This window comes from Populus alba, chromosome 1 (assembly GCF_005239225.2).
Source record: "Populus alba chromosome 1, ASM523922v2, whole genome shotgun sequence".
Taxonomy (NCBI): domain Eukaryota; kingdom Viridiplantae; phylum Streptophyta; class Magnoliopsida; order Malpighiales; family Salicaceae; genus Populus; species Populus alba.
The window spans coordinates 35,244,468-35,262,613 of record NC_133284.1 but is presented as its reverse complement, the minus strand read 5'-3'; the positions used below and the strand labels follow the sequence as shown (position 1 = coordinate 35,262,613).

The window sequence follows — 18,146 nt, the reverse complement described above, 5'->3', positions numbered from 1 at the left end:
AACTTGGGTGTAAGAGTTTGTTTTTACTTTTAATTCCTCATGAAAATACCATGACTTAACAAAGAATTAACCAAGCTTTGTGTTGTTTTTTATACTTCTCATTTGTGTCTATTCATAGACATTGTGTGGGGGTTCGGTTTTTATAGTTTTTATGTCTTGATGCGGGTTATCATTGTATCAAGCTCAATTACAAACCTGAAATTAGTTTTTTTAAGAAGGGTCAATTTGGATATGAGTTTTTGTAACTTTATGTCCACAAGGTTTGCATAAAATATCTTAATTCTTTCATTATCTCCACTTCCTTTAATGTTTAGTTAATGTTTTATGACAAAAAAAAAAATAGATACAAAAATGACATAAACATATCTAGTTGCAGGAACTAAAACAAATATATAAAAATAAATCTATCTCTAGAATAAGTTTTAAGTAAATTTATGTTTTTTCAAAAAAATAAAAAATGTGTTTGGTTGCATGAATAGAGACAAACATATAAAAATAAATATATTTATGGAATGATTTTGAAATGGGGGTAGGTTGTTGCAATACAATTAAAAAAAAAGGAGGAGATATCTCTTTTATCCTCATTATCTCAATCTTTTCTCTATCACACGACAAAGATAATATCCAAACATTATCCTAATGCTTTCCAAAGTTTAGTACAATGTTGAGTAACATCATATTGCCTCATCATGTGCAAACATCACCTCTCTAACATGAAAGCAAGATCTTCCTCTTATATGAGAAAACACCAAATGAGCATCCATGATAAACTCACTTGACATGTTACCTCCACCTTTTGAACAGGGTAAACACCAAAACCCCATGCATTAATTGCACTGGACACTATCCTAATTGACTCAAGGAGAAGCCAGAAACAGTAACCCCACATGAGAAAACGTTCTACAATATGCAGGACAAAATTGGTGTGAGCAAGCATGAATCTTCACAAACTCTGAATTAGGGGACCCTACGACAATGGCAGCATCTGGGTCCAGCCTAATACTACCAAATCTTGATTTCCGACAAGTCAACCCACTGCAAGAAGATTCGGGACTCGTTGACCTTCGACCTCATAATAAGTGCAAATCATTGTGGTTCGAGCATGCATCATCAACGAAATCTGTCTCCACAGCCCATTTTCTCTTCTCTGCCAAACCATCTTCTGATCCACCACACATACATAGGACAAAGAGACCAGAGACACTCGGTTACCATGGTACTACCAGCCAGCATGTGTAATTTGTTTGTTATCACGAAAAAAAAATACGAACAAACAAAGTCAACCCAATTGTATATCTTCTGTCATTCTCAAGGATGAGACTTCGCATCAAAATTATTCATAAAGATTCCTACTTTTTACACTTTGTCGTGAGGTTTGAACTATGATGGTTAAAGAAAAGCTATCTTCTCAAAATGTTTTATTTTCAAATCGACAAGAAACGCTATGTCACACTCTTAAAATGTTTAATTGTTATGTGGCGTAGAGGTGTACTCTAATAATACTAATCTATGCAACAAATTAAAAGAAAATAGAAAAAGGAAGAAGTCTAGATCAGAAGGCTTGCATGATTAGCAAAATTAATCACCCCCACCATTAATTGCCAAAGTGCAAATACATATTCTTACAATATTGAAGATAGAAAATGTAAAGAGAATAAGAACCGAGAGACAGACAGACTGCATACACATGGGCTCGTCAGAATCACTAGTCCAAACTATCCAATACTTAGTTACTAGATCAGTAACTAGTAATTATTAACAAAAAAAAAGGGAAAAACAATGGGGAAAAAAAAGTTATAGCCAAAAAGGATAATCGAAAAGTAGGTATGTATCAAAATACATAGCAGCTCATCTTTTCTGTACCATTTTTTACTTGTATCAAATGCTGCTATTTGCATGGATGAAATTGAATATCTGTTGAACTGAGCTTGCTATATCTTCTGCTGTAAACCCAGAGTCACTTGCAATCTGAACCAAAGAAGAAAAATACTTTTTATTCAAGATTGATTCAGTAAAAAAAAAAATATATAGGTGTTAGATGAGCAAAGGGCAGCTGATTTTATACCTTGACATTAAATGAATAGAGAACAGTTTGATCAATTGTGGTGATGTTGGTGTGGAGTATGTTAAGCTGCAAATCTTCTAGTGCTGCAATGGCCTTAATGAGCTGGCCTGGCCTTCTCCTAGACAGGATCTTGATCATGGCATCAAACCCTAAAAGCTTTACTTCAACATCAGCCAAGCAAGACTTGTTTTCAGCTGTTTCTTCACGGAGTTCGGTCTCGAAGTCCACGAGCTTCATTTGATCATTTGGTAGAGGCATAGGAGAAAAGAATGCAGGCTGAGCTGGTTGTTGGATTGCAAGAGAGGAATCATCCATTAGTCTTCGCCGTTTCTGGGATTCTAGGCACTGAAGTAGTTGCTCCAATTCTCTCACAAACTCTATGGCTCCACCAATTATTGAAGCTTGATCTCCCTGCATATCCACAAAAACCAATATCCTGTTATAGAATGTCCTTCAAAGACTAAAAATGGTTTCCAATTTGGTGGTTGTATATCAAACAAATTGAGATTTTGATAAAAAAAAAAAAAAAATCAATTGAATTTTCATGGCATTTCTTTAATGGAACACATAAAACTTGATACCCGTTGCACATATGATCCTGGCATGAGAGACCTCAAGACTCGAAGATGCTCATTCATTTGCTTTCTTCTATTTCTTTCAACTGCAATATGAGTCATTCTTTGGCTCTCAACTTCCTCACTTGTCTTGATAGTTCTTGGCCTTTTTCTCTTGTTCTTCCCCTCTGGTATAGGGTTCTTGTTTTGAAGATCTTGATCTCCGAGAAACTGAAGTTGCACCGAGTTGTTGTCCGAAATCCTAGCTTCTTCATCTTCTCCAATACCCCTCTCTTCCCCCACCATTCCTGCCCTATTCTCCCCACTACTCACTCCTGTAAACATTTCTTCAATATTTTCTCCACCTAGTTGAGGAACCCTTATAGATTGTTCCTCAATCTTATCATTCAAAACAGGAAACTTAAGGAAGTAAACCGGATCAATCCCAGTTTCTTCCTCCGATATCTTGTTTTGATTTAAGGCCAACTTAGGCCCAAAATCTGCAAATTGCATCACATCAGCAAAGCTCAATTTATCGAAAGAAGTAGAAGTGCAAAACCCGGATGACATTTGTTGTTGATGTTGTTGAGGATTATTGAGCATATAATCAATCATCCCGTTGTTGCAATCATCATCACCAGAAGTTTCACCTATCCGCTGCTTCATGAGTCCAAGGTGGTCTTGTTGTTGATGATGATGATCTAGAGAGTAATCTAGCTCGGTAAAACTTCCCTGCGAGAAGTTAAGTTCAGAGCAAAGTAACATGGTGGCGAATTGATTTATCAAAAAAAAACAGTACTATACTAGTGAGAGCTAAGATACCGAGTAATTCTCTTCTTTATCCATCGCTATATATACGTGTGTGAATGGCTTTAATAATAATAAATAAATAAATAAAACCCTGAAGCTAGAAGCTCAATTCATGCAAGGACAAGCTGCTAGTCAAACTTCTTTAACCATTGTCCACCTGAGAAGAAAAAACATATGATTCCATCAAATTAACAGCAAGTAAATATCGTAATAGTAATAGAGACATAAACTTAAGGAGCTAGCCGTTATAACACTAGGTTTTGGTTAGAGTAGAAAAAACATGAAACAAAGTTGCATGGAAGTGATTGGAAATAGAAGTTGCCACATAATAACCTGATTGGAGAGAGACGATGAGAGAAGAAGAATAAGACAAAGGGTCAAAATTTAAGTGGGGTTATGATATTTTGAAAGGCAGAAGAGGCATGGGGTGCCCCCATGGCAGTAGATTTTATATCAACTGAAAATTTCTTGGATTGAGGGATGGCAAGTGTTGTCTTTACATATAATGGGCCAGGATTGCCTGTAAGAGCTGGCTTTGACTTGATGAGAGGGAGAGGGGGAGAGAGAGGGGGAGAGAGAGGAGCCTTGTGGATTAATGTCCACCTTACAGTTTCACCTCCCATTATTTATGTGTTTCACAGGCCAACAACGCTCTTTTCATTGCTTTTTACCACCTCTTTTCATGACTCTAATTAAAGATGAAGGCTGCAGATTTGAACATTTCAACTTTCAACTCTGAAAATTAGATGATATCGTCTAGGGCATCATGGGCTTGATTTGCACTCCATTTCAATCCACTCACATGTGATCCATTCATGGTATAGTAATATTTTAATGTAACGCTATTAATGAAGAGAGCAGTGCCATGCATTTGTTAGCTTCCTTTTCTTTTATCTTCTAGATTACAAATCCAAGATGTGATCCTGGAAAAATTGGGTGCTAGATGTTCTTATATATAAGCTAGCAATTATATAGCATGGTTGGATTCTCATGTATTATGAGTTTGTTTGGAATTTAATTAGTGTTCATACGTACAATTATGAAATTTCATTATGTAATAATATCAACGAATATATTCTATATGAAATAAATAGATAAATAAACATTTATGTATAAATATATAATTGACCACGATTATTTATCTAACTATCATTTAACGTTGAAGAGTTTTTTGTAATTAAAAACTCAATTGATATATCATACTACCATTAGTTTGAAATAGCATATTTGCCTCTCTTCGTCTTTAACAGGAAGTAACAAATTTAAGCACAATTACATGGCATCAATTCTCATGAGGTCTAATGTTTTGTTGAGACATTACATCAAAAATAAAAAAAAATAAAAATAAAAAAACTAAAATGCATAAGAGATTCATTGTGGCCTAATACTCATTGCATTGTTGATTGGAATGATGTAATGATATTTTTGTTTTTTAAACAAAAAAACATGTGAACTAGTTTTTTTAGGATAATTTTTTTTTTCATAAGATATATCTGACATTATAAAGTTAATGGAGGGGGTTAAAAGGGTCTTTTTATAATTTTTAGCATATTAAAATAATATAAATACCTTTAAAAACACATTTAGTTGATTAAAAGGAGTTCGTGCAATAATATCTTTGCCCTTTAAACAAAAAACATGTGAAGTGATCTTCGAGGATAAAAGAGTTTTTTCATGGAATACATCTGACATCATGAAATTGATGGGGGTGTCTCTTCATAATTTTTAGAACAATAAAATAAAATAAATACCCTTAAAAAAACACTTAGTTAGTTGAGAGGGGCTTTGGTGTGATTTTGCTTCTTCTTTTTTTAAACAGTAAAGTGAAATTAGTGCCCTTAAAAACAAAAATTATAAGGCTAGCTTCTAGGAGCTTTTTCATCCTTTCCAATTGGTTTTATTGTTATTACAAGATTGGTCAAGGGTAATTTATTACCTTGATAAATATAGGGTTTAAAAAAGAAAAATTAGCTAGCACGTGTGGGTGGCTCTCACATGCTTTAGGCAGCGCATGAGCCATTCTTCAGCGGTGGCATTCAATTCACCTTGGCGTCCCCTTCGTGAAGAGTTAGGGCATGTGGCCAAAGGGGATCTAATTAGGTGCTACAAGCCTCTTCTTCTTCTTTTTCTTCTTCTTCTCTCTCCCCTTCTTGATTTTCAAGCCTGCCCTTCAATTGAGTTTTCCTTCACTTTTGGTCCATTTTGTTTTAATTACTATTTCATTTATTTTGAATGATTTACAAAATTAGATTTATTTTTTTTCAATTTCACCCTATTGGTCACTTTGGTCCATATTTTTTTATTGTTATTTTTTTTATTTAGGATGATTTTTAAATTTGATTTTGATTGCGATTTTATCCTCCATTTTTTCATACCAAATTTGATTCTTTTTTTTTTTTGTTTTATTTTTTTCTTAGGCAAATTTTTTAAATTGATATTTTTTTTTTCCAATTACATACTTCAACATTAAATTTAGTGGGAATTGATCTTCTTTATTGAACCTAAGTCGGGATTTTATAAGTTGCGAGTTTAGGATATTAGCCCGAGTTTAGGAGATTTGTCCCGGGTTTGCTTGGTTTTTTCTTCTTTTTTTACGGCTCATGTTTTTTTTTCAATATCATCCCTTAACATTCATTCAATTGTATATTAGGCTCTATTATTATTATTATTATTTTTCTTTTTATAGGGTTTTTCACGAATTTTAACAATAACTCGAGTTATCTCGAGTCTTTTTATTTGTTTTATTTGTTAAATTTGGGTTTTATCTTGAGTTAAACCGGAAAAAACCAAGTCAAACCAATTTGAACTTGTGTTTGTTCTAAAATAACCGAACCAAACCAATTTGAACCAGTTTTTTTCATACCAAATTTGATTTTGTTTGCGATTTTATCCTTTATTTTTTTTCATACCAAATTTGATTCTCAATCTTTTGATTGTTTTAAGTTTTGCTTAGGTAAATTTTTTAAATTGATATTTTTTTTCCAATTACATACTTCAACATTAAATTAGTGGGAATTGATCTTCTTGATTGAACCTAAGTCAAGATTTTATGAGTTGTGAGTTTAGGATATTAACCCGAGTTTATGAGATTTGTCCTGGGTTTGCTTGGTTTTTTTTTTTTTTTTAAGGGTCTTGTTTGTTTTTCAATCTCATCCCTTAATATTTATTCAGTTGTATATTAGGCTCCATTATTATTATTATTATTATTATTTTGCTTTTTATAGGATTTTTCACTAATTTTAACAATAACTTGGGTTATCTCGAGTCTTTTTATTTGTTTTATTTGGGTTTTTGAAATATTTTTTTTTAATTAGATTAAATTAATTGATTAAATATTGATATAAGATGCTCACTTCATAATAGTTTGTTTAGTTTACTTTCCGATTCATTGCTTTGAAGGCACATGTGACCTCTTTAAATGTTGTCATGAAGTCTTATACAATGACGTTGAAATTGTTTTGGTAAGCTCTTTTTGTTTGAGAAGTGTTGTCCATGATAAAGTGATGGTGATATATTGTGTCAATGCTTTTAGGCTTAGGATTTTGACCTGAAATCATTTTTGGTTTCTTTAATTTAAAAATTATACATTTCATCTCAGACTTTATTTTATTCACATTTTAATTATTAGATTTTAAAGAGAGTTGTTGGATTACATCAAAGGAAAGAGAAAGTGCTGGTGGTTTGGATTCAATGCACAAAAATAGTTAAATTTGGTGTCAAAGTATTTCTCTTGACAAGAGGAGTGTCATTGAGGATTTTTTGGGCTTCCATCTCACCTAGAAAAATAGATTAGGATTAAGAGTCTTCTTCGATTTGATTTTGTGTTTTAAACAAAATTGAGGGTTTTTTTAGTTAGAGATTAGTTTCTTAAGGTTTTAAGAGTGTTTTTCATGAGTTTTTAGGTGAACAGAAGTTGAAAATCTAATTTTTGGGTAAAACATAGCATAACCTGATTTTCTAGCCACATATGTAGTAGCTAAATTCTAAGCAACAAACAATAAGTCGCTTGCTATTTTTTTCAAAAACCAAAAAAATGGACAACACATCATTCGTCCATTTTAGAAGGAAAAAAAAATAATAGCTTAGGTGTGCAAGTCTGGGCGAGCAAACCCACAAGCCTGTGCTTATTTTTAAAGGTGCAAGTGCACCAGGCCACGCATGTCAGCTTATCTAGGTTGTTTTTTATTTAGTTTCTTACAAATTAAGTTTTATATATATATATATATATATATATATATTATTTGGTTGCTTTACTGCATTCATCAATTTTTGTTACTACATAATTAAATAACAAAAAGTTTTAGAAAAACAAACTTAGTCAAATTCACGATCTAAGTCGCGGATTTGGTAGGTTAACTCAAATTAAACTAATGTGTCTTCACCTTAATATTTAAAAAAATGTCATTTAAATTTTTTTTTATTGTCACATTAAATCAATCTCCACATGGTTTAATTTGAAATCTCAGCCTAGACAAGGATTCAAATCAGAAGGTTTTAACAATACTAGTTAAGATGGGTTTAATGATATTTTCAAAGAGTTCCCCAAGATAACACTTGAGTCTTGTATTATTATTATATTTTTTTATATACTCGCATCAAAATTATTAGGTTGTTATTGTCTTATAATTGAAACTTGCTTTTTAGAATGATGAGAGAATTTTATTTAAGGAAAGAATATTTTCTTATAAGTTTTTCTTAAAAAAAAACATTTTAATATCTTTTTTATCCTATTTTAAATCATCTTAAAAAAATTCGCATGTCTTCTAGATGATTTTCATTTTTATTAAATAAATAATATAGAAAAATTGTTATATTCTTTTTTAAATTAAAGATATTAATAGGAAAAGAAAGACTTTTGCTAGCAAATTATTTTATCAATCAAATTTAAATTATTGCTCTTATTATTAAAAAAAAAAAAATTGGTATCATATAATTAAGTTAACAAAATTAAAAGGCTTCTCCTTACAAACGCATGATCAGATATATTTTTTTATATTTAATTTTTAACTTCAAGATTTAGTTTTTAGTTAGTGCTAAAGATATTTTTTTAGTGTTTTATTAACATAATCCTTGAACTATTATGTTCAACCTTTATATCAAATTTTGAGTTGTTAATTAAAAAAACTACTTAAAACTTTTTTTATGTGAAAAAAACTTTCCAACCCAAAACATATAAAGGTCAATTTAGAGAATCCATTATGTCTCCAAACCATCTTCTGAAGCCTCAGAAACGTCAATTGATGCCTATATGAAATTGAAAAATTCATAAAAAGAGCTTCAGGGTTCACATGATACAAGTGATGAGTCTTTTTCCCCCTTTTTGGATGAGCTTATTCAAGAAAAGAAAACACGTTTCCAATCACGAGTTGCAAACAAAAAGTAGGCTGGACCGCTTTGTAATGTACCGAAGGAAGGTGCTAGGGTCAAATATAATTTCCACTGAAAAAAGAATTACAAGAAAAGAAAAATAATAAAAAAAAACGATGCTAGGCCACAACACTAAGATCAAATATAATTTCCACTGAAAGCAGGGAAGATGGCCCTAGTCATTTTAAACTCATAAATAAATGGAAGAAACAGCATGATCTACAGTTTTCACTTCAAAGATTGGAGAACCACACATAAAGACACAGCAACTGGTCCCAGACGACACTTGGGACTTTGTTCAGTGTAAAGATTCTGGCAGAACAAATTCTTGTTTATTGGAAGGGGAGAATTATACATTGAAATCTTCCTAGAGCAGTCCAATTGCCACATCCTCCTTCCCCGGCCCCTGAAAACTTAGAAATATAAATATGAAATGAAACAGTTTATAGACCGAAAATACTGAGCAAAGACCACAATAGGAGCTTAAATCTCAGGAAACCTCAAAATGCTGGCCAGCTCCTGTTTCGCCATAATCATTTGGAATAGCAGAAGTGGTTGCTCAAACACACTAGGGTTCCTCCATTCACTTGGAGTGCCAGAATTTCGGAAGCTAAAGCCATGGGGAAATCACACATGCAATGACCAGAATTATGAGGTGTACTCGAAAGGCTGAGGAGGCTGGGGCTCCTCGTCAACAGCCATGGCTGATGCTGAACTTTGCTGTCCTGTGGTTGAACCACTAGCTGGTGATGCTGCAGACGAAGGTGTATCTGTAAGAGAAAGCACCTCAGGTTCAGTTGGTTGCAGGTCTCTCAAGAGAACAAACCCTGAAGGTGCTGACTTCACTGGCACATATCTGCTGTCTTCCATAAATTTAATAAATTTCTCCTGGGCAGGAACAACCCTGGCTGGGTTCGTCAAAATTTCATGAGAAGGCTCAGGCTCTGCTTTCTTCTCTGGTTGTCCATCAACCTGTCAAAACATGCAAAATAATTGTCTGATGGTGATATGACAATCTTAAGAAACTGAAGAATGCATTAGAATAACATGACAATGGACTTGTACATTTTAGCAGTACTGTTTTTCCATACTAAGTGAAAAGGCAATTTGTAAACATCAATCATTGATATTTACCTGCATAGTATCCCCATCCTTCTCACTGGGCGCTTTTCCTTTTCCAGCACTAGTTGAAGCAGGTGAAGACTCCGATCCAGCTGCCTTTTCAGCAGTAGCTTTCTGATCTGCTTCTTTCTTGGCCCTAGCTTTGGCCTTTGCCGATGTGGACAGAACTGCGGCAGGAAGTTTCACAGCAGATGTTGTGGTAGGCACAGTGGTTGGTTTTGGATACTCAAACAGAGATGGCTTTGCATTTGATACAAACTCAAATTTTGGAACTTTCAAGTCATAGTTGAGGCCAATAAAAGCTGTGGGTGAGAATGCCAAGCTTATGAAATAGATAAGTGGATACCAGTACCAAAATTGGCTAAAAACAGCAAGGCCAACAACAGCAGTGATTTTATCATGCTTTGTCTTAGAAAGCAATCTTATTGTCACATTCCTACCACCAGCATCAAGTATTCCGGAAGCAAGGATTGCTCCCATCTTGCTCATTGTGTCTTCATGCTTATCTAGAATTATCTTTTCCAATTGCCATCTACCAAAACAGGTGCAGAGAAACGAGATCAGACTTTGTAAAAGAAAAGGCAGGGTGACAACAATGTGCACTAAATGTTAGTCATTATTAAGTAAAACAGATGGAAAATACATCTTTATAGTGCAATACCTGAATGTTCCAACACGAGAATCACTGGCTTCATTCATCTGGACCATGACCATAGCCATTGCAATGAGAGCACCTTGACGAACAAAATCAACAACATCTGACGTCAAAGGTTCTAGCAATGATATAGCCTCACTCAAGCCAGTGCCTGCACAGGAGATGCCAACTGCAAGAGCAGCACCATATCGTACATGTGGATTATAAGACTCTGAAAGCAAGGACACAATTCGAGGAGTCTGCAGTTTCACAGTTCAGAAAAATTTAGCACAATTGAGAAGACAGAATATAAACACACATACATGTGTCTCTGTCATGAAACATAAAAGAGTGAACTACAAAGAATCAAGCAAGAGCTTGAAAACATCAACAGATGATTTTAATCTGAGACAATGTCAAGCAATTATATTGAAAAGAGAACAGCGATAACAGCTATAGGGGCTTGGAGTGCAAAAACAAAAATAAAAACACTAGTAAGAACCTACCTGCTCTGGCTCGGAGTACAGGACAAATCCAAGTGCAAGAACAGCAGTCCTCCTGACATCATCACTCACATCTGATACAGCAAAGTGCAGCAACTGGCGAATAGCCTTGTTGTTTGCTGTTCCACTGTAGGCCAATGCCAAGGCATACATGCCACCATAACGAAGTATAGGATCTTGATCACGAGTCATCTGCTCGATTAGTGTGTCTGCTTCTTCTTCTCTTCCATAAACTGTAAGGGCTATCCCCAATGCTAATCCCCTACAGCATATGGAGAATTTTATAAACAACAGAGTTAAATATAAAAGATGATGGCTCAGCCAATATCCAAAAATGATACCGTATTTACCTGATGATTTTCTCGTGTTGGGTATCATGCGCATATGCAAGCATCTCACTGGTTTTCTCACTTGCAGTCCCAACCATAAGCAAACCCATACTGATACCAGCAGCTTCACCAGCAACAGCGCTATCAGTATACAATGCACTTTTAATGTCATCAAAGATATCTTCGTCAGCTGTTCCAAGAGCTGCCAAACCAAGACCTAAACATGCACCATGTTGAATAACCTGCCAACAACATTCCAGTGTGAATTCCATAATTAACTAAGCATCTCGATTCTGATAGAAAACCACAAAAAAATCAGAACAGTAAGTGCACCTCCACACTGGTGCTACGTAAGCTTTCACGAAGGAATTGTTTTATGCCCTCGCCATGGTTGGCATGAATGAGTCCCAGAGCATAGAGGGCACCACCTTCTGAGTATGGACTACCTCCGCCGCCAGCGCCACCTTGAGGCAAATAAGGGGCCATCAGTGACCTTCCCTGCTGCAAGTGGCCTCTATGGATGACACCAAGACCTGCTGTTGCACTAAATTTGGCCCAATTTGTGGCCCTACTCAACCAATCCTGAAATGAGATAAAAGCCAAAAATGGTTGAGCATAAATTATAAATATGCACATAGATCCATGAATAGAAACATGTATAAACCAAAGGGGCAAAATGAAGAATAGATAAAACAAAGATGTGTGACTCACTAGATTTTCCCTGAGAAATGTATCCACAGTTGTCCCAGCATGCATAATTGCATTAGCATAAATAGTTGCACTGTGGCAGACACTATTTCTCATCTCAACTGATTGCTTAATTGTCTTCAGTATAAGGAGGTCCGACCTAGAAGCAAATAACAAGCATTATTAGTTATAAAGACATTTATGAATCTAAAATAATGCAAAAAAAAAGTTCAAGACTGTTTTAAAATTACTTATTGTGACTATATAGGAATTGCAGAGTCAGCTGTATAGATGTCTCCCCAGACAAAATTCCTTTGATTTTTGTCAGCCTCTCAGCATACACTGCTTCACTTGGATCTATTTCATGCACTGTAGAAGATGAAGTTCCTTCTGTCATTTGAACATCTTCTGGAGCACTAGAATTTTCATTTTGAGATGAATCTGGAGCTGTGGATTTTGGCAGTGCTGGCTCTGAAACTTGAGACTTTGGAGGTGAAAGACGGTCTCTAACATTTAGAAGAAAAGCCTGGTGCTCGTTCTCCACAAGATCAAAAGCTATTTGAAATGCCAACAAAGCTTCATCCTTATTTCCTGAGCGTAGAAGTTTTTCTAATATGCTAGCTACACCTTCAGGCTCATCCAAGAACATCAAACACTGACAAATGCTCAAATAATCAGGAGAAGGCAGCTTTTGATATACTTTAACAAGAAGCTGGAGGACCTGCAGAAAAGGGGAAAATAATAAAGAGGTCATCAACTTGTATTACAAGTCTCCTTCAAGAAAAATAAATCATTCAACGACTTTTCAGATGGAATAATCATTAATAAAAACAAGAAAACAGCAATAAAATCTAAAAATCCATTACTACATCCATAACTAACGAGAGATTAGACAGCATGGGGCAGTATGAACATGTGAACAGAGAAAATAAAGGAACAGGACAAGTGATGCACAAACACACACTCACAGACAGACAGAGAGTTAATTCCTGGAAAGTATCCAATATTTTACAGAAAAACAGTTGCATTGCCATTCATAATTTATGTATCAAGGCCCATAGACAAAACAAAGAATATAAGCATTGCTCAATGCACAGGAAAAATGTAATGAAGATAGAGAACGCTATAAAATTCATTATGATTCCCCTCCTATCCAACCAAAGAAAATGTTATTAGCTGTAATAGTAGACAAACAACAAACAAATACATTCAGCAAGTTATATGCAATGTTGAACAGACTCAAGCATGATCACTTCCATGCAATAGCAATAACATAGATACTAATTGAAAAGCTAGCAAACAAACCAACCTCTTGCCGATACTCTCTACGGTTAACATATGAATGAGAAACATTAATGCAATAGGAAAGAGTTCCCTGCACATTATCACTCTTCATGATAGCTTCCTCGAGTTTATCCAATCTACGGCATTCAATTGCAATTCCCATAGCTTGTTGGTACTTTCCATCCATGATGCACCTAATGACAGAACAGTAAGATAGATAGAAGCAGAGCAAAGATTCATCAAATAAAAGAATTTATGTTACTTACTTGTCCAGCAGTCTCTCCACAATTGCCTCTAACCTTGGGTCCACATCTGCTCCATCAGCATTTGATTCAGCTGCCTTAGACTTTAGGCTAGCATACTCATCTATTGCTTTAGCTGGAGATAGGAACAGAGATAAAATATAAGTAAACCAGGAAACCATTCTCAAACATCCTTAAAACACTTATCCTAAAACAATTGAAGCTTGTATAACCAAATGGTGTTGACCATTTCATGCAAGCTATGATGAATTCATATATTAATATTATCCCACCAGTTTACATTTTAAAGGTAATTGTGGGACACGCTAAAATTTGGTGTCTTTACAGTAATTTGACAGGTTTGTAGGAACCAAAAATAATGCAATTTTATGAGCAAGCGTACCAAGAAGCGTATGAACATAGTCAGAATCCTCCGAAACATCAAAGAGGGATCCAGCTCCAAGGGCATAAGACAGTGAGTCATTAAGTTCACCCAAATAATAGAAAACCTGAAGAAGAAACAGTAAAATCCATTTTAATACAAGACAAAGGTGGTCATTGGCCCAAGACTCAAAATTGCCTTCTTTAAACAGTTACAAACAAGGGTTTCACAATTCTACAGATAACCCAACTGCACATCTCATTTCTCACCCATAACATCTTATCTCTCGTGCATTAACTAAGGAGAGTTCCTCTATGAGTAGTAACTTTTTCCTATCAAGAGAACAAAAGAAAAAATTTCGCTGAAACTTTTGCTACACTAAACTAAATTATTCTCAGTCTTAATAGTACATTCGCTGAAACTTTGGTACACTGATACAACTTCTTAAAAGATGTACAGATAAGAAAGTAGACTTTGGATAGCTTGACATTGTTAACTTCTACACTCCATTCTCTACCTTCTCCCTCTTCTTTCACCATATGATACAGGGGGAGAAGGACTGATGGAGAAGGAATAAGATTAAAAAAAAAAAAAGAACAGTAATTGTTTTTTAAACCTAGTAATGTGAAATATGGTGAAATACCATACCTTAGAAACAAGCAATGCAGCAAGTTGTCTCTGATGCAGATCAAACTCATCATCTTCATACAAACTCTCTCTGGATAACAACAACGAAGGGAAGCGGAAAATTAATATCCAGAATCACATTGCAAATTAATATCCAAAATCACATTACAAGTAAAAAACAAGGGAAAGTTACTTCAGAACTCAAGTCAATACCAACAAATAACTAAACTTCAAATCCCCTCAATCTCGTAAACCCCAAATCCTAATCATCCAAGTCCCAACACTAAAACCCCATCTCCTAAACGACCGAAAAAAACCCTTCTTTACTCAAGAATCATTGAATTCACCAAAAGAACCCAAAAATTCAAACTTTTCAACTAAATTACCACACAAGTACTCACAAAACACATCAATTTAACTAATTGTCAACATAAAACACTCTTATTCATTCAAGATCCTATTAAAAAAAATGATCAAAATCAATTTAAAAGAAGAAGAAGAACCATTAAACCTAACCAAACAAAACCCAAGAAAGATTCAATCTCTAAAAGAAAGACTTACATTATAGGCACACTAGTTGAGATCTCAGGCCAAAATTGATCAACTAAGTTGTTGAGATTGTTAAGTGCGTGTTGTTTTAACAAAGGATGGCTCTCATTAAGCATAGCTAACAGTCCACCAGCGGAGCTAACCATAGTTGTCGCCATTGATAGAAATTTCAGAAACACTAGCTCGTTAATCGAACTTAGTTTGCGTCAATTTAATGGATTTGATTCGAATTCGAGAGCTTCAAAATTGGGGATTTTGAAACCCTGGGTTGCTAGACACAGAGAGAGGTATGAGTGAAAAAGAATAGTTGTTTGCTTTCATGTGTTGGTTTCTTCCTTGTAGTCTTATAATTTATTTGTTTTTTATTTCAAAAAAACATATATTTTAAATTAATATTTTTTTATATTTTAAATTATTTTAACTGATGTTAAAAATAAATTTTAAAAAATAATATATATTACAATGTCAAATAGTTTCTTACTCAATAAATCAAGAAAAAACAAATTTTGATTTAAAAATATGTGTTTGTATGATTTAGATTTTTTTATTAATTTTGATTTTATAAATTAAAAGATTATGAAAAATAAAAGAATATAAAATAGAATATTTTTGTAACATTAGATTAATCTTTTTCTCTAAGTAATTTTATAAATTTCTTTGAATAACTAGTTTTATAAAATTATAGAGATATCATCTCTTACTTATTTTTAGTTATTTATATAAGTTATTAAACAAGATCCATGTAGCATAGAGCTCGTATAATAGATTATATAAATTAATTCAAGTTGATATATGTTAATAAAAATAATTTTTAAAAAAATTAAAATAAAATTATTAAAAAAAAATTAAATTAGATTTTAAAAAGATTAAAGTCATATTTGTTTTTGTGTTTCAAAAATATTTAAAAAAAAATTATTTTTTTATTTTTGTTATTTTCAAATTATTTTGATGTATTAATATTAAAAATATTTTTAAAAATTAAAAAATTATATATTATTTTAAAATGTTATCAAATAAAAATTACTTAAAAAAATAACTACTATCGTATTTTCAAAAAAAAATTAATAAATTAAATATCAACTTTCCTGTGCTCAGCCAATTAAACTGAATTGACCTCAAACATAACTTAACCTGGGGTAGGGTGGGCGGGTCCTAGATCAATGGTTGGGCAAAGATTAATAATAATAACTTACACTATATTTATTATCCACGTTGGTATTATTTCTTTTACTTTATGTTCTAATGGCGCTATAGGATACTTTTGGATTAATTTTCATCCAACAAAACTGAGTTTAATTTTCAATCTAATTAGACACTTGAAAGATTTCCGGTAATTATTGAGTTGGTTTGAATATTGTATGCTGGTATTGAGATTTAAACGATTGAGAAATGAATTGTGAAAAAATTGATTTTATCATAAGACTTTTTAAAATTAGAAAATAGTTAGTTTATAAATTGGAAAATTGGAAAGGGGCGATTGTGACACCTAAAATTATTATTGTATTTAAAATAAATGATTTTTTTTATTAACGTAAGTGTTCAAGCTAATTTACATGTACCTCAACTAATCTTATGGGTCCTGAAGTTAACGATCATGTAAGCCTCTCATTGTTATGAGATTTATTAGACTTGAACTGGTGATCTATAAGGAACAAAACCAGATCTTGGCCAGTTGTGCTACACCTTTCAAGATTATAAATGATTTACATTTTTAATATTATTGTATCTAAAATAATGTTTGTTTCATTCATTACAAAAAAAAATTACAATATGATTTTAACAGTCCATTTTTTTATTTAATCAACTCTGCAAATAAACTTCCCTTGGTAAATTAGGTGATGAAAGTCTTTCATTGACAAAGTTTTACCTTAGATTGCTTCTTTAAGAGTTTACCTACAACTTCTTAAATATTCATATTTCTAATACATGCTTTCACCTTTATTCTTTACTTTTCCCTTATATTTTCATCTAACTCCAGGCTTTGATATGCAGATTGATGGCAGTTCCTTTGTTTAGTTTTTTTTTTTTTTTTTTTTTACATTTATTGGTATTTTTATTGTTACTTGTCAACTCTTCCCACAAGGTTTTCACAAACAATTCCTTCCTCCTGTTAATAATTCCTCCTATTTGGTTTCTAAAAATTATCAATTTGATTTTTACAAGTCTAGAATTATTAAAAACTTATATGTTTATTAACTTTATAAATCATAGAATTAGTTGAAATACATATAAACCGATCTAAATATCAATATTAAAAAAAAAAAAAAAAGCAATTATCATTTGAAAAGTTAGAGAAACACAAGTGCCGGCCATGGTCACGACATTCCCGCACTGTATATTTTTCCTTTCTTCAAAGAAGACGCATCAAATTCCTTTCTAGTTTTGCCAATTATCCAGCAATTATCATTTCCCCCCTGTTTTGCATTTTTTCTCACACAATGCACTGCCACTGTAATTAATTAGATTTGAAGCTGCACTATCTAAAGGAACCTTGCAATGAAGCTGTTGGGATTGGTATAATTTTCATAAAAACCTTGTTAGCATAGGCTTTTGGATGCTCAGTTCTTTAACATTGTATCAATTTTTATCACGACTTTTGATTTTGAAAAAAAAAAAACATGTTAATTGATGGGACAACTTACACACATAGATTTATCTTCTTTTAAAAAAAAACAATAGGGAGGTGCAATACAAGGATCGACCAAAGCAAAAAATACATTATACTTCGCTTCAAAGATCGCCAAGGGTGATTGCCTTGAGATGAGAAGCTTTTGAACTTATGAAAATCACCTTGTTAACACTGTTGTTGACCATGAAACAATTATTGACATTAAGATCATAGTTTTAAAATCCGGTTCGGCCCAGCGAGTCGATTCGGGACCTGGTTAATCTGAAGCTGGAATCGGATCTAATTGAAGAAAAAACAGGAAAAGAAAAAACTCGATGCTACCCGGTCAAAAACATGATTGCAATCCGTTGACTTTTGTTTTT

At 33.3% G+C, this 18,146-nt stretch overlaps 2 protein-coding genes across 4 annotated transcripts; both read right to left on the bottom strand.

Annotated features, from left to right (window-relative positions):
- Window positions 1-530: 530 nt before the first annotated feature.
- LOC118055253 (transcription factor FAMA) lies at window positions 531-3,994 on the bottom strand. 3 transcript variants are annotated; one of them, XM_035067092.2, is made up of 5 exons: window positions 3,763-3,994; window positions 3,442-3,586; window positions 2,647-3,351; window positions 2,066-2,476; window positions 1,213-1,968 (listed from the first exon to the last, which is right to left on the bottom strand). In XM_035067092.2, exons 2-5 carry the CDS (start codon window positions 3,463-3,465, stop codon window positions 1,879-1,881), a joined length of 1,230 nt encoding a protein of 409 aa, XP_034922983.1. In that variant the 5' UTR covers window positions 3,466-3,586; window positions 3,763-3,994; the 3' UTR covers window positions 1,213-1,878. The 3 variants fall into 3 exon arrangements, with proteins under 3 accessions (XP_073268213.1, XP_034922982.1, XP_034922983.1); XM_073412112.1 differs by lacking the exons at window positions 3,442-3,586; window positions 3,763-3,994 and adding an exon at window positions 531-1,162 and having other exon boundaries at window positions 1,864-1,968; window positions 2,647-3,433; XM_035067091.2 differs by lacking the exons at window positions 3,442-3,586; window positions 3,763-3,994 and having other exon boundaries at window positions 1,210-1,968; window positions 2,647-3,432.
- Window positions 3,995-8,929: 4,935 nt separating this feature from the next.
- Window positions 8,930-15,477, bottom strand: LOC118055254 (26S proteasome non-ATPase regulatory subunit 1 homolog A). The gene is made up of 13 exons (XM_035067094.2): window positions 15,168-15,477; window positions 14,628-14,697; window positions 14,001-14,106; window positions 13,622-13,733; window positions 13,381-13,549; window positions 12,323-12,792; window positions 12,096-12,231; window positions 11,718-11,966; window positions 11,406-11,626; window positions 11,059-11,317; window positions 10,580-10,812; window positions 9,931-10,450; window positions 8,930-9,768 (listed from the first exon to the last, which is right to left on the bottom strand). Exons 1-13 carry the CDS (start codon window positions 15,311-15,313, stop codon window positions 9,445-9,447), a joined length of 3,015 nt encoding a protein of 1,004 aa, XP_034922985.1. The 5' UTR covers window positions 15,314-15,477; the 3' UTR covers window positions 8,930-9,444.
- Window positions 15,478-18,146: the final 2,669 nt, after the last annotated feature.